Consider the following 16580-nt stretch of genomic DNA (forward strand, 5'->3'; position numbering starts at 1 on the left):
CTGTTGAGATTCTAGAAACCCTAGGTCTGTTCATAATCATGGAATCAAGAATCTGACTGAATTCTAGGGATCTAATGGGTGAAAGGAACCCACTAGTGAAATCCCACATACATGGTGACGAATTCCACGGAGAAATATTTCTATTTCGGGGCTGGAACTGATGAAACCTTGCTGCGTTCTTGAACTAGGGTTCTTGACCTTTTTCTCCTCTCTTGCTTCTAATTTTCTAAGTTTTGATTAATGATTTTGACTAAGGCTTAAGTTCTAGTTGATAAAAGACCCCTGAATTAACTGCTGTCGGAGTGATCGACGGTTTGGACTGACGGGCCGTCAATTGGGTCCGTAGGTTAAGTCTGCCCGACATGGCTTCACTAAAACGAGCATAACCTTTTACTTGGAGGTTGGAATTTAGCAAACTCGGTGGCGTTGGAAAGATAATTCAATTATCTATCAGACCATAGGTAATGGGACACACAAATCCTTTTGTGCTAAAAGTTATGACCATCTGAAGTTGACCCATCAATAATTTTCAGCTAACTAGCTGTTGACCCTCATCTACGGTCAGACCTACGGACCGTGGATCGAATGACGGTCCGTGCTGGTCGACCGTAGTTTGTGTCAGAGGCTGGGTAAGGGAAGTCTCGATCCACGGACCGTTGTCTGATCTACGGACCGTGGGTCTGTCCGTGAGTCGGGACTTAGCCAATTTTTTGAGCTGGTTTGGGGAGGGGTTGCAGTGGTGAACCACGGACCACCAGCACGGGCCGTGGTCTGACCTACGGTCCGTGGATGGTGACCGTAAGTTGCACCTGCAACTTCTCGAAATCTGTATTTTGGTCTGTTTCGAATACGGGGTGTTACAAAACTACCCCCACATTGAACACTGAGAACCTCTCAAATACTTCTAATCAAATAACAATAGAGGAGCTAACTACTCCAGAATCGGAGTTGGCTAGCCCAGCTTGAAAGACAGGCCCATAGAATAGAGACACAACACCAGTTATCCAAATGACATCATCATGGGGAAGCCAACAGACTCAATACAAACCAGAGCTCCGTTGAGAAAACAAGAATCCATAGCACTCATCTCTCATATTGAACCTAAATATATAAATGAGGCGATGGAAGATGAATCCTGGAAACAAGCAATGAAAGAACTAGATCAATTTGAAAGAAACCAGTTATGGACTCTTATTGAAAGGCCAAAAAATTGTTCCGTAATTAGAATCAAGTGGGTGTTTCGAAATAAGCTAAATGAAGATGGAAAAGTCATTTGTAACAAAGCAATATTGGTTGCTCAAGGATACCCTAAACAGAAAGGTATTGATTACGATGAAACTTTTGCTCAGGTAGCAAGGTTAGAATCTATTCGAATTTTGCTGGCATATGTATCTTTTAAGCATTTTAAACTTTTTCAAATGGATGTAAAAAGTACCTTTTTAAACGGTTTCATAAAACAAGAAGGTTTTGTCAAACAACCCTCCAGGTTTGAAAATCCATCTTGTCCAGACTTTGTTTATAAACTTTCCAAAGCGCTTTATGGTCTCAAACAAGCTCCCAAAGCTTGGTATGAGAGACTTTACACCTTTTTACTTCAAAATAATTTCCAAATGGGGAAAATTGACACAACACTTTTCATTCAAAGATCCGCTAAATATATTCTTATAGTTCAAATTTATGTTGATGATATTATCTTTGGAAGCTGTAACCCCTCGTTGTGTGAGAATTTTGCAAATCTTATGAAAGGAGAATTTAAAATGAGTCTAATGGGAGAACTCACATTCTTTCTCGGATTACAAAACAAGCAGTCGACTAATGAAACTTCCAATCAAACCAAATATACCGAAGAACTAATTAAGAAGTCCTGCCTTGAAAAAAGAAAAAACATTCGAAACTCCTATGAGTCCTTCCACGTGCCTTGAAACAGATGCACCAGGAAAAGATGTGGTCGAAAAAATGTATCGAGGAATGGTTGGATCACTACTATATCTCACTGCAAGTTGACCAGATATCATGTACAGTGTATGCTAATGTGCAAGGTTTCAATCTTCCCCAAAGGAATCACATCTTACTGCAGTAAAACGAATCATTTGCTATTTGATTGGAACTACAGAATTAGGGCTATGGTACCCCACTCATCCCATTTTGATTTAATTGGCTACTCAGATGCTGATTTTGTAGGTGATAAAAATGATCGAAAAAGTACAAGTGGAACATGCCAAATTTTGGGTTAATCTTTAATTTCCTGGCACAACAAAAAAACAAACTTTCGTCGCACTATCTACTACGAAATTTGAATACCTAGCCGTGGGGAGATGTGGTACTCAATTATTATGGAAGATGCATCAATTACTTGATTTTGATTTATTGTATGAAGTTGTTCCTATTTTTGTGATAATGCTAGTGCTATTAGTCTTTCTAAATATATTGTGAATCATTCCAGGGTTAAGCATATTGCCATTAAGCATCATTTTATTCGATATCATCTTAAAAATGATGATTTTTCTTTAGAATTTGTTGATTCTGAAAATCAATTAGCTGATATTTTTAAAAAATCATTGCTTGAAGAAAAAATTGTTTCCTTCGTAATTTTCTTGGTATTACCTTGTTTGCTCCATAAATATTTGTGTGATTGTTTTTCCTTTTACGTGTTGTTTTATTTTTTATCTGCCTAGTTTACCGCTCTCATTATTACTCTCTACCTTTTTCTCTTCGCAGTAAACCCTTCTCATTCCATATTTTTAAATCTTTTCCTTTTTGACTTTTCTTCTTTTCCGAAACCCCTCTTTTCCCTTTTCTATTTCATTGGCCTTCTCCTTCTTCCCTCTCCTCATTCTTACCATACCACGAACTCGATCGATGGATTCTCTTAAAAGCTCCGATCATCATTCTTCTAGTTCCTCTGAAGTTCTCTGTCATATGATTCGTTTGATGACTCAATGGTTTCTCCTTCTCCGTCCTTTATGTGAAAAGCACCTGCAGTCAAAAAGAAGGGACAAAATAAAGCCCAACCTAGTGCTTCTGGAACTCTATCTCCCGAGGACAGGCAACTCTTCTAGGTTGTTGAACAAAAGATCAGGTATGATAAATTCAAATCTCGTCCTATTGTTCCTGGGTGATCAATCTCAGTTAGTTGAAGGAATCTTATTGTTTGATAAGTTATTTTCTAAAAGCTCAGATGTTATATGTGCAGTTCAATATTTATGGTCTTGCATTATTTGAAAAAGCTGTTAGATTATTCTATGTAAATCTCTTATATCTAATGATAGTGGTGAACTGGAAACCCTAGTCATGGGAAGTCGTATTATTATTAATGAACTCTTGTTTGTGGATCTGTTTGAGACTAAGTTTTTCGGTGTAATTCCTTATATGAATGGTGTTTGTCTTGATGACTCCGAGGTGTCTCTGGAAGGGGCCAAAAATGTCGTGGCTAAACCAAGCGCTGACCTATCTGATTTTTGACCTTTATATCTCTGTTTTGAACATCGTATTCTTGCACATATTATTGCTACTACACTCATTCCAAGGAAAGGTTCCTTGAGTAGCATCTCTACTCAAGATGTGTTTGTTCTCTACTGTTTATTGAAAAAGTACCGCATTCACTGGGAAATGTGGTTCAAGGAGTAGATGCTGGAAAGTGCTGAGGACTCGAATGCATCTGCTTGTTTACTATATGGACTTCTCATCTCATGAATTTTGGTGGACCGTCTAGTAGATCTTTCAATGTTCAAACCCACTTAAATAAATGCCACCTATGACTCTCGCACCTTCTCTAGTATGGGGTATGTGCAGGTAGGAGAAAAATGGGTCAAGAAGGACTCAGTTCAAGCCAAAGCAGATGCTGTCAAGCCAACCAAGATCTCTGCTGGTCGGCTACCTTATTGCTGAAAGATACTGATGAACTCAAAAATCATATTCTTGTTGTCGAAAGAGGACTGGAATCTCTTCAAGACGTTGTGGAAAAGTTGTTCAGGATCCAGAAGGACACTAGCACATACGTGGGTAAGTTGCGCATTGTGATGACAAGTATTAAGCAAGAAGGGATCACTATTGTCAAAAAGCTCATCCAAAAAGTTGACTCTCTCAAGAGTGGAGTCAACTCCTCCAACAATGATCTTGCTGTTTCAGTGCAAACCTCTTACTCCAGCCTGTCTAGAGGGGCAGAACGCTCCTACAATTCCTTTTGTGGGAAGGTTACCAACACCCTCAAATACTTTCTGGGTGACCGCTAGACTCTCTTTATATCCTTCTTTTGCTTCCTACTTTTGAACAATATTTCAATGGGGTCTATCCCTATCTCTAACTCTTCTTTAGAACTGTATATTGAGGGATATCTTCCCTAATTGCTACTCCTAGTTATCCTCGCCTGCTTTAGTTCTTCAGAGTTGCATTACTTGTTCTTTCCTTTTTGATTATTCTAAAAGGGGAGACTAGCCCCTCAATTCTTTAAACATGAGATAACAAAGACAAGGGGATCAACATGATATGAGGAGCACTCCAAGACTTTACTACTAAAAAGGGAAGTTTTCATTATATCCTGCACCATCTGAAAAAATAATAAAGAGGGAATTGTGAAAAATTAATTGTCATTATCAAAAAGGGGGAGATTGTTTGCCTCATAGGATCCTGATTTCGATAAACGAAAATTGACAAATATATGATCTACTCGCAGGAAATCAAGGAAATCAGAAAGGAAGGAAATTATGCTTATCATAGGGCAGTCTGTGAAGTAATACAAACAAGGGGAGAAGCATAGAATCAAATCAAGATAGCTAAAATCCTAGCCATGTTTCATGAAGCAACGCACGAAAGGCAAAGAAACTCAAGTTAAGCAATGTAACACCTAAAGAAGGAAAGAGACAATTTGTTCTTCAATCAAGAAATAATATATTCTGAAGATCAACGAGATCATCCAAGATTCTAGATCACAAGAAGATCATGAAACAAAGGAAGAAATTGATTTGCTCATGCACATATCTAATATGGACATGACTCAGCAAATAAATCAAGGACTCAATCAAAGATCCTTGATTTAAACACCCTTGTGTTTCCATAATAGAGAAGTCCTCCAAAACTATATAAACCTCTCTTAGCCTTAGTTATGAAGTACACACTTCACTTGAACTTGTACTATTTTCTTCTGTTGTCTTTCATAAAGCATTGTATTCTTGTGAGTATACAACTAAAAAAAGAAAAGAGTAAGAAGAATTTGAGTGTAGGTTATACAAGTAGAGGTTGTGTCAAAGTAGAAGTTCTGATTTGCACATTAGACATGATTTATAGTCGACATACTTTGTACTGCCCAAGTTCTCTTCAAGCTTTTAAGGAAACCCTTCAAATCCAAGGGGACCGGAAGTAGACACCACACCGGTGTTCTGAACTAGTATAATACTCTATGAATCGTTTACTTACTGCACTTACTATTACTTTATACTTATGTTACTAACTTACAGGTAAGTCGACTGTTTAAAATGTTTACGATTTAAACTTATGTTAAGGTTTTCAAATGTTTCATTGAACTTGTCCTATGATTTATGATTTTAGTTTATTAAGATGTGATATATTTTACTTCGTCATGCATCATTATTTTTTCAAGACTTAGCATCTCCATATTTATGTTCATGTATGTTCCCCATATTTTGTACATTCCAAGTACTGACACATATATCTCTTGTGCCTATATTATTTCATAATATAGGGTCTGACGTTACTGCATCTGACCGTGGCTAGGGGATTAATTCAGATTTGCTTAGTTTGTGGTGAGTCCTCATAGTTTGAGGGCATGATCACACATTATGAGTTTCTTGTCTATTTCAATTTTTATTTTATTTTTAAGACTTATTTCATGAGCTAGGGCTTGTCCTATTCACACATATGATAGTAGAGGTTGTTGTCAGACTTAGTATGATTCTATATTACAGTCTTTGTACATAATTTTGGTATCTTATTGAGTTGAAGTATTGAGACTTATATTTCACTTTATCTCTAATTTTTATTATGTTGATATCTTATTATCATGCTTTTGTCAAGTGGCTTGTTTAGGGTCTCTTGAAATCCTATTCACCATGTCATGTCTAGGGGGTAGTTTAGGTCGTGAAAAACTTGATATTCTGAGCATCAGATTTTTAAAAGAGTCGTAGGAGTCTGACAAGCCATGTTTAGTAGAGTCTTGTTCATGAGTGTGAAGCACACCACACTTATGAGTATGAGGCAATGGGACTTTTAAGAAACTTCACTTCTTTCATTACTATGAAGTTATGCGATATAATTAAACTCTATAAGGGTCTTCCTCCTAACTCTTTTTCTATGAGTTTTCAAAACATGCCTCAACGAAGAGCTCCATTTAGAAGAAATGTCAATGACGATGTGGAACCTAAAATTCTTCAAGCTCTGGTTGATCCCTCCACCAAGCAAGTGACTCATGGGAAATTTAGGGCCATATTCTAAGTATTGGCCCAAGACATGACCGCACAAGCTAATAGGGAAGTTGTAGCTCCCATGAGCCCAAATGTGGGTATGACGACAAAAAAAGTAAGCGACTTTACAAGGATGAATCATTTAGAATTCGATGGTTTGAAAGTGGATGAGGATCCAGAAGAGTTGATTGAGGGTATCCATAAGATCATGGACATTATGGGAGTAACGCCGGGAAAAGGCAGATTTGGCCACTTATCAATTGAAAGGGGTTTCTCAAGTGTGGTTTGAGCAATTGAAGGATGAAAAGACATTAGATGTGGGTCCCTTGGATTGGGAAAAGTTCAAAGAGGTGTTTCTTGATCGATTCTTTCCCCTTATGATGAGGGAGGCTAAAGTCCAAGGCTTCATAAACCTAAGACAAGGAAATATACATGTGAAGGAATACTCTTTGAAGTTCACTCAATTGTCTAAGTATGCTCTGATAATAGATGCTGACTCTAGGGCACAAATGAGTAAGTTTGTTTTGTGTGTGTCAGAATGTGTGGTAAAGGAATGTAGAACTACCATGTTAATCAATGAGATGGACATCTTAAGGTTGATGAATCATTCTCAAATAATCTAGGAGTAATATTAAAGGAGAATGCTATAGTATATAAAAGGGCAAACACATCTAGTGGTGATTTCACTCACTCAAAGTCTGGTGGAAATGAACATTCATAGTTTCGATAAAAGTTCTCTGGTACGAATCCAGCAAGTGCTTCAATAGAAAAGTTCAACAAGGATAGAATGATTGGACCTAAACTTCAAGGAAGTATTTCTAGTGGATCATCTTTCCTCGCTTTCTAAAATATGGCAACATTCATTCGGGGAGATGCTTTGCCGGTACCGATGGTGGCTATGGTTGTGGTAAAAGTGGTCACAAATTGAGATATTTCCCTTCTCCTGTTGGTAAGGTTAGAGATGGTTGTTAGGTTCAACCTGGTGCTTTTTTTCGTCGCTCAACTCAACAAGGTGCTTCTTTTAGTTCTGGTAGTGCTCAGTATCAGAACATGTTTTATGCTCTTTAGACTCGACAGGATCATGAAGGTTCTCCAGATATGGTGACTGGTAAATTACGAATCTTTCAGTTTGATGTTTATGCATTGATTGATCCACGTGCTACATTGTCTTTTGTGACTCCTTTATGTGGATATGAAGTTTAATATCAGTCCTGAAGTTCTCTTAGAACCTTTTTAAGTCTCTATTTCAGTTGGTGATTTCATTGTTGCTAGACGAATTTATAGAAATTGCTAGTTTCAATCTCTTATAGAGTCACCCTAGTTGATCTTGTAGAGTTAAACATGATAGATTTTGATGTAATTTTTGGGGTGGATTGGCTTCATTCTTGTTATGCCTCTATTGATTGCCGAATTCGAGTGGTTACATTTCCAGGTTCCGAATGAACCTATCTTAGAATGGAAGGGTGGAAATTCAGTGCCCATAGGTTGATTGATCTCGTGCCTTAAGGCTAGGAAAATAAATACTAAAGGTTTCATTTATCATCTTGCTCAGGTTAGGGATACAGATTCTGAAACCCCTACTCTTAAGTTAATTTCAGTTTTCAATGAGTTTTTGGAAGTATTTCTCGATGATCTAACAAGTTTTCCTCCTGAAATGAAGATAGACTTTTGTATTAGCCTTCTTCCATATACACATCCTATATATATTCATCCTTACCATTTGGCCCTGACAGAACTCAAAGAATCAAATGATCAGTTGAAGGATTTGTTGGATAAGGGTTTTATTAAATCGAGTATCTCACTGTAGGGTTCTCCGGTATTGTTTGTTCGGAAGAAAGATGGTTTAATTTGTATGTGTATTGACTATCGACAATAAAATAAGGTCATGATAAATAATATGTTTCCTATTCTGAGGATAGATGACTTGTTTGATCAACTTCAAGGTGATATTTTCTTCCTAAAGATTGAACTTTGATCAAGGTATCATCTATTAAGGGTAAGGGAAAATGACATTCTGAAGATGAATTTCTGAACTTGGTATAATCACTATGAGTTCTTAGTGATGTCATTTGTCTTCACTAATGCCATTGCAACTTTCATGGATCTTCTGAATAGAGTGTTCAAGCAATATATTGATAGATTTGTGATTGTGTTTATTCATGATATTTTGATTTACTCACAGAGTGAGAGTGCACATGTTGATCACCTAAGGATCATTTTGCTAATCCTAAAGGATCATCAATTGTTTAGTGAGTTTCGAAAATGTGAGTTTTGTTTGAGGTTCATTGCTTTCCTCGGCTATATCATTTCTGGTGAAAGTATTCAAGTTGATTCTAAGAAGACTGAGGCAGTTAAGAATTAGATTAGACCTCTTTGCCATTCACATATTCCGAGTTTCTTGTGTTTGGCTAGTTAATATAGAAGATTTGTGGAAGGATTTTCCTCTATTGCTTCACCTTTGTGTAAGTTGACTCAGAAAAAAGGTGATGTTTCAATGGTCAGAAGTTTATAATGAGAGTTTCCAAGAGTTGAAGAATCGACTTACTTCCGCCCCACTTTTGACATTACTGGAAGGATCTAATGATTTTTTAGTTTATTGTGATGCCTCAAGCAATTGCCTTGTGTGTGTTTTAATGTAACATGGTAAAGTTATTGCTTATGCTTCGAGGCAATTGTAGGTTCATGAAAAGAAATATCTGACTCATGATTTGGATTTGGAGATGGTGGTCTTTGCTATGAAGATTTGGAGACATTATCTTTATGGTTTTCATGTGGATGTGTTCACCTATCATAACAATTTGCAATGCATTTTTAGAAAAGAGGATTTGAATCTTCACCGATGGAGGTGGCTTGAATTATTGAAAGACTATTATATGAGTTTTCTTTATCATTCGGATAAGGCAAATGTGGTTGTTGATGCTCTTAATCGGTTGTCGATGAGTAGTATTGCTCACATTGAGGATGGTAAAAAAGATTTAGCTTAGTTTATTCCGAGGATGGTGGTATAGTTGTTCAGAATGGCTGAGTATCATCTCTTGTATCGGATGTGAAGGCCAAGCAAGATTATGATCCAACTATGGTTGAGTTGAAGAAAGTAATTTCCAAAAATGCCATTGAGGCTTTCTCTCAAGGGGAGATATTGTGCTTCATTACCAAGGTTGGTTATGTATTCTAAATATTGGTGAGTTGAGGGAACAAATTTTATTGGAAGCTCACTGTTCTAGGTATTCTATTCACTCGGGAGCCACCAAGATATACCGTGATTGCCGGGAGATCTATTGGTGGAATGGGATAAAGAAGGATATTTCAGAATTTGTGGCTAAGTGTCCTAGCTGTCAACAAGTGAATGTTGAGCATAAAAGCCAGAAGGTTTGGCTCAAGACATTAGCAATCCTACTTGAAAGTAGTAAAATTTGAATATGGACTTCATTACGTGTTTACCTCGTACTCATCGACACTATGATTCTATTTAGTTTGTTGTTGACCGATGACTAAGTCAACTCATTTTCTTCATGTGAAGACTTAATTTTTAGCCGAAGACTATGCTAGGATCTATATTCAAGAGATGGTAAAGTTGCATGAAGTGTCTTTATCCATATGTTGCGATGTAGGTACCCATATTACTTCTTTGTTTTGGAGATTGTTTTAGAGAGGTCTTGGTACTCAAGTGAAGCTTATTACGACTTTTCATCCTCAAAATGATGGTGAAATGGTGCACATGATTCAGACTTTAGAAGATATATTGAGAGCTTGCATAATTGACTTTAAGGGTAATTGAATGATCATTTGCCTTTGATTGAGTTTGCTTAAATAATAATTATCACTCAAGTATTCAATTGACTCTATTTGAGGTTCTCTATGACAGGAGATGTAGATCTCCTATTGGTTACTTTAAAGTTGAAGAGTTTCACTTTGATAAGGCTCGAGTTGGTGTATGAGGCAATTGAAAAAGTTTTACTTATTAGACAGAGGTTTAAAATGCCTCAAAGTCTACAAAAGTTTTATGCGAACTTTAGAAAGAGAGAGCTTGAATTCGACGTTGATGATTGGGTTACTTGAAAATTTCACCTATGAAGGGTGTCATAAGATTTGGAAAGAAAGGGAAGTTTAGTCCCCATTATGTAGGGTAATATCAAATTTTAAGGCGTTTCGGTAAGGTAGTCTATGAGTTGGACTTGCCTTCTAAATTAGTGTTTGTGCATTCAATGATTAATGTATTGTTGAAGACCTGTATTTGTGATCCTACTTTTGTTGTGCCATTAGAAAGTGTTTTTGTTAAGGAAAGTCTCTCTTATAAAGAAGTTCCGGTTGATATTTTAAATCGTCAAGTCCAAAACTTGAGAAATAAAGAAGTTTCTTCCGTGTAAGTCTTTTGGAGGAATCAATTAGTTAAGGGTTCTACTTGGTATACCAAAGCCGATATGATGTCCTAGTATCCCATCTCTTTCCCTCCATTCCAGTCTTAGTTTGAGATAGTAGTCTCTCATTTTTACTCTTTAGGATTCATGCAGTTTAGCTTTGCTCATGTTTCCATATGCCTGCATGTTCATGAAATATGTTCAAAGAATTCATGTTTAGCTTGGGGTTGATTACTTCTTAGTTTTATGCATTTTTTATGTTATTTGTGTTCATATTGGGTTATTATATCTCTTTCCTTACTCTATTCATGCTATCTTGAGTATCATTCGAGGAAGAATGTTCCCAAGGGGAAGATATTATAATATCTCGAAACTTGGTAAGTTTAGTTGGAAGGGAAACTTCAGTAAATGTTACAGGTGCATGTGTGTACGAAGCACCTACGGACTATACAAGGTCCTACTGTCCACAGGAGGCCAGTTATGAAAAAGTCCTAGCAAAGTAAAAATTGTTGAGTCTCTAAAACTTTTAACAGACCAATAGAACATTCCAAAGAAGGACCTACGGCGCATAGGAAGTGGTTTGTAGTTGAGGTTCTAGACTAGTGGAATATTCTTGACTTGGGTTGTACGATAAGGACTTATGGATCATAGGGTGTTTGAAGGTCCGTAGACCATGGCTCGCAATTCTAGGTTAGAATTTTGGTCCCCATCATCATGATCTACGGATGACTAGGATGGTCTGTAGCCTTATGTATTGACCGTACATGTGGGTCCGTAAGTCGATCCGACAGTTTTAAGTTAGGATTATTTAAGTCTTTTCCTACCCCTTTAACACCTACACAACATTGTTTCTAGAATATTCTAAGGTCCTATGAGTGATTTTATTCTTCAAATTGTCCCATTCCCTCTTATTCACTCAAAACCCCCCCAAAAACCTCTCAAGCTTTTCTCTCCAAATTCTCTCCAAGGATTCTTTCAAGTGGATTAGGGTTCTACAAGCTTTCAAGTCTCCTCTTCCAATTCCAATACTAGGGTTCATCAAGGTATGTGAGAAGTTCATCAATGGATCCCTTTTCATCCATTGAGTCAAAGATTTATCCTTTTTTCTTTTATGGTTCCAACCCAAATTCTAGTGTTTTGCATGTTTTCTCATGGGTTAAATTGTTTATTACTAAATTCATTCTATTTGATCGTGTTATGCATGATTTGATATAAATTACATGTTTTCAATGATTGTCACATGAACCCATGCTATATGACTAGTTTATGATAATGAACGACATTTTGAGATTATCCATGCATCATAAAATTGAGGAATTTAGGATGTTTTATTATTGATAAAGTATCAATATGTTTATGAAAAGGGTTTCTTTAAATTGAATTATTCTCTCACTATGAAGAATGATCATGATTTTGATGCTTGATATAAGTGTCTTTATAATATGTTATGAAATCATGATTTTGAAGGGAGCTCATCTATGATATGAAGTTTATGATTGGATTGTTATTACTAGATTTTTATCTTTCCAAGTATTATGATTATGATATGATTATGCTTATTTCCGTTAGGAGTTTACTTAGCATCGAGAGGACTTTGGGATAGAGGATCTCCTGTTAGTAAAGGATGTTCCTCTAGTAGTAATTCCCTTGTCTTATAAATACATGCCCTTGTAGGACTTTATCCCAATTGGATATAGCTAGTTGATCCACCTAATCTTAAGAACATGGTCCTAACCTTGAATAGTAGGACAATCTCTTTTTGGTGAGGAAAAAAGACACCGATTCCATATTATAAATCGCATGGTCTATGTTCGTTAACGGTAAACATCCCACAAAAGATTATGTTTTCTTAAATGATTTAAAACCTCCTCAAAGACCATGTTTTAAACTTATTTTATGGTTTTCAAATGTTGCATTGACCTTGTCCTATTATTTACAATTTTATCTTATCAAGATTTGATATACTTTATCTTGTCATGCATTATTAAATTTTCAAGACTTAGAATGTTCACGGTTATGTTTATGCATGTTCCCTGTATTAAGTAGATTCTATGTTCTGACGCATATAACTCGTTTGCCTATATTATTTCATAAGATAGAGTCTAAAGTTCTTCCATCTAGCTGTGGCTAGGGGATTGATTTAACTTTACTTAGATTTTGGTGAGTCCTCATGGTTTGAGGCTGTAACACCTCGTAAATTAGAAAGTCAAATTTAAAAGGAAAAGTACAATTTTGGTAGTGGTACTAAGGTTTGTGAGTCTAATCTACAAACTATAGGAAGTCATATGGGTCGTAGAAAGAAAGTTGTAGAGTTGAGTTGAGTTTTTGGGAAAATTCTAGTTTCTAAAGTATAACCTACGAGTGAAAAGGATGGGTCATAGGCACAATCTGTAGAGTGTATTCAGAGAAATTGAATTAAGATCTTAGTCTGGGAGTTAAATTGACAAATCATAGCTCATTCTAAAGGTCTTAAGAAGGTTTCGTATAAGTGATTTGGACTTAGTGAAATTTTAGACTTGAACTTGAATTCTGTGGAAGGGGTCTACAGACCATAGATTGAATGATGCGTTGTAGAAAGGTCTTGTGGGAATTAGATTGAATTTTGGGTTTTTGAAGTTGGTTCTATGGTTCACCAGTATGGGTCGTAGAAAGTCCTATGGACTGTAGGTTTGTGTGGCAGTTATTTTAAAGGGAATTTGGGTCTTTTCCTAAGCATTTAATACCTATACTATGTCATTTTGACCCTATTTTGTAGTCCTATAACAACCTTTTAATTCCTAAAACTACCCAACCCTCTCATTCTCTCAAATCTCCAATTCCCATCCAAGTTCATCCTCTCCAGTTCTCTCTCAAGCTCAAGGAAGAAAGCTAGGATTCCAAGCTTCAAGTACCCTTTTTCTCTTGCATTGCTAAGCTTTGATTATCAAGGTATGTTGGAATTCACTAATGTATTTCATTCGTTCATTGGGTCCCAAGGAATCTCAATCTCCAAAAGTCAATTTCATTCAATTTGATTAGGGTTTAATGCAAATCTCTATGGGTCCTATTTGTTATGATTCAAATGTTTGATTTCAATCTTATTACACATGATTTGATTCAATTACATGGTTTTCAATTGATTTCATATGGACCAATGCTTTTTATTTGATTATGATGATGAATTTATGAAGAAAGCTTATGAACTCATAGAGTATGATAACGAAAGCAATTCACATTTTATGAAAAAGATGTTTTATGAACTAAGGATAAGTATAGTGAATTGTGTAAGGTTTTCATATATGCATAAATTGTGAAAGGTTTTGTCACATTTAATGAAATCATAATTGTGAAATATTTTCTCACATATGTATGAATCATGATTTAAAGGAGCTACTCCATGATGACTTATGATTGGATTGATAGTTTAAATGTGCATTTCCAAGTATGATGATATGAATATTAATATGACTAATTCCATTGATATTTTTACTTAGCACCAAGAGGACTTTGAGATGAAGGCTCTCCCATTAGTAGAGACTGAGTCTCTAGAATCAATATATTTGTCCCTAACTAAGTTTCTGCATAGAATTTGTCTTAGAAAGACATATCTAGTAGATCCACCTAATCTAGAAGTTATGGTCCTTACCTTTGCAAGTAGGAAAACCTCTTTCTGGTATGGGGAGGACACTAGATTTCATGTAATAGCTCACATGGTCTATGTTAATTGTAAATATCCACAAAAAAGAACTACATTTTCTTGAAAGACTTATGAAAGCTTTCATTATGTTTTAAGTATGCATTGACCATGTTCATGATTTATGATTCCTCTATAAAGGCTTTTACTATTTTTAGTTCCGTTATGCATATCCTGTTTTAAGTCCCCAAATGATCATATCAATGTTTTCATACATTTCCCCATTCATAGTACATTCCATGTACTAATGCATAGTTATGCCTATATTGTTTTATAATATAGGATTTGAACCTTCTTCTCCTCCCGCTTGTGGCTGTCTTAGATTTCTCTTACTATTTTGATTGGTGGGTCTTCATACTTCGAGGGAAAGACCACGAAGATTTTTTTTGTTTTTATTGTTTTTTGATATGCTCAAATTACACCTCCCTAAAGAAGTATAAGCGATCGTTGTCAAATAAAGAACCCAACTTGTAGGCTAGGGATGATCCCACGAGGAATATGGTTCAGACTTAAGCTTGACTAACTATTATATTTGTTTAGTCAACTTATTTCCGAGAGAAGTAGACCATTTTTCGGTGCGGAATTGGAAGTTGAGGTATTCATAGAAGTGGTAGTGGGGTAGTTGGTAGTGTGGTAGGTGAGTAATTTATTTTAACCATTTTTATTATAATAGTTTTTGTTAAGTGTCTTAATCTTGATATCTCTTTAATATTATTTTTTGGGGTTGTGGAATTCATGGTAAAATGTAATAATATTTATTGTAATATTCTTTCGATAGTTGTTTTAATCTGAATATTTCTTTAATATTATTTATGATATATTCTAGATATAACATATCTTGGGTTCTTTGGTACATATATAAATTTTCTTCCATTAATTGTTCTAATAATTTTATATCTTTCATAGATTCTATCCAATATTGTAAATATTCGTAGTTCATTTTAATCTGAATTTATTTCTAAATCGTACCATTCTATTCTTTCATTATCTAAATATAGATCTTGCAAATCTATTTCATACCATTCTTGATTTAACATATCTTTTAATTCGTAGTCATCATATATTTTTTCCCATATGGTTCTTCTTAATTCAATTACTTCTATATCGTTAAGTATATATATGATTAAAGTTTCATAGTTTTTTTATTATTTCGTCATGCATATACATAGTCATGTTCGTTGTTTATGCAGATTTTATTTTCAACTATTCCTTCCTACCATATTTATGACTGATTAAATTCATATTAGATCATTATGAACTAGATTATTTGTTTATCATGTTTTCCGGTCACTACTAGCATCGTATATATGATATTCAGGAATATACGAAATTAGTTCTGCATATTTTTTGAACAATATACCTTTGCCTCTTGCTTAGCCATGCTATCTGAAATATCTGATTGGATTTCAGATTTATCCATTAACTTTAAAGTATTTAGTATCTTGAGAGAGTATTTTTATGTAAGAGGAGTTCTTTTTGCTTTTGGCCTTGCCTCCCTTTTTCATTTACGTATACCTTCCTTTATATAGAAAGGAAGTTCTTTCTTTACACGTACTATACACCAGAATGCCTACTACACTTGTCATCATTATTATGACACACACCATACTATGCACTATTCACTTTATGATGACACATACCTAATTTATGACACACATTAAGACACACTACTATAAACTATTCACACCATTCATGACTTTTTTACAATAGGACAAATATCTTCACATCTTATCTACTTTACCATACCTACTACCACACTTATCTATTTTACGACTTTACATACTTTTCTTTAAAATAAGTCTACAACTTTAAGACTTTTTATTTTGTCCTTTTCTTCTTTTGCCATATGTCTTCTTTTCCTTCATCTTTATCTTCATCATCTTCTTATCTTTTAGGCTTCCGTCTTTATCTCTTATTCTAGCTGGACGTCTGAAATTATATTATCTTCTCCGTTGCATTTTGAACATATATGGTTAGGGTATTTGTGACCAATTAGCTTGCAATATCTGGTTAATAATTCTGCCTAAAATAAATCCTACTTTTAGTGCTCGTGTCGTAGGTCGTTCTTCTGGCTTAAGTAATGATAAAATCAATCTTTGGACTTCATCCATATTTACTTTCCTTAGCTCCCTT

The 16580-nt window shown here is 35.4% G+C and overlaps 1 protein-coding gene across 1 annotated transcript; it reads left to right on the top strand.

Annotated features, from left to right (window-relative positions):
• Positions 1 to 1121: 1121 nt before the first annotated feature.
• Positions 1122 to 3462, top strand: LOC107063390 (uncharacterized mitochondrial protein AtMg00820-like). The gene is made up of 2 exons (XM_015315219.1): positions 1122 to 1357; positions 3270 to 3462. Exons 1-2 carry the CDS (start codon positions 1122 to 1124, stop codon positions 3460 to 3462), a joined length of 429 nt encoding a protein of 142 aa, XP_015170705.1.
• Positions 3463 to 16580: the final 13118 nt, after the last annotated feature.

Source organism: Solanum tuberosum, unplaced genomic scaffold (genome assembly GCF_000226075.1).
Source record: "Solanum tuberosum cultivar DM 1-3 516 R44 unplaced genomic scaffold, SolTub_3.0 scf00326, whole genome shotgun sequence".
In the NCBI taxonomy this organism is placed as follows: domain Eukaryota; kingdom Viridiplantae; phylum Streptophyta; class Magnoliopsida; order Solanales; family Solanaceae; genus Solanum; species Solanum tuberosum.

What these genes read in the sequence shown, in the direction of transcription:
- LOC107063390 (XM_015315219.1), top strand. Translation starts at nt 1,122, where the DNA reads ATGGAAGATGAATCCTGGAAACAAGCAATGAAAGAACTAGATCAATTT. An exon ending in ACTTTTGCTCAGGTAGCAAG is followed by an intron (nt 1,358 to 3,269) that starts GTTAGAATCTAT and finishes ATCTAATGATAG; the next exon opens with TGGTGAACTGGAAACCCTAG.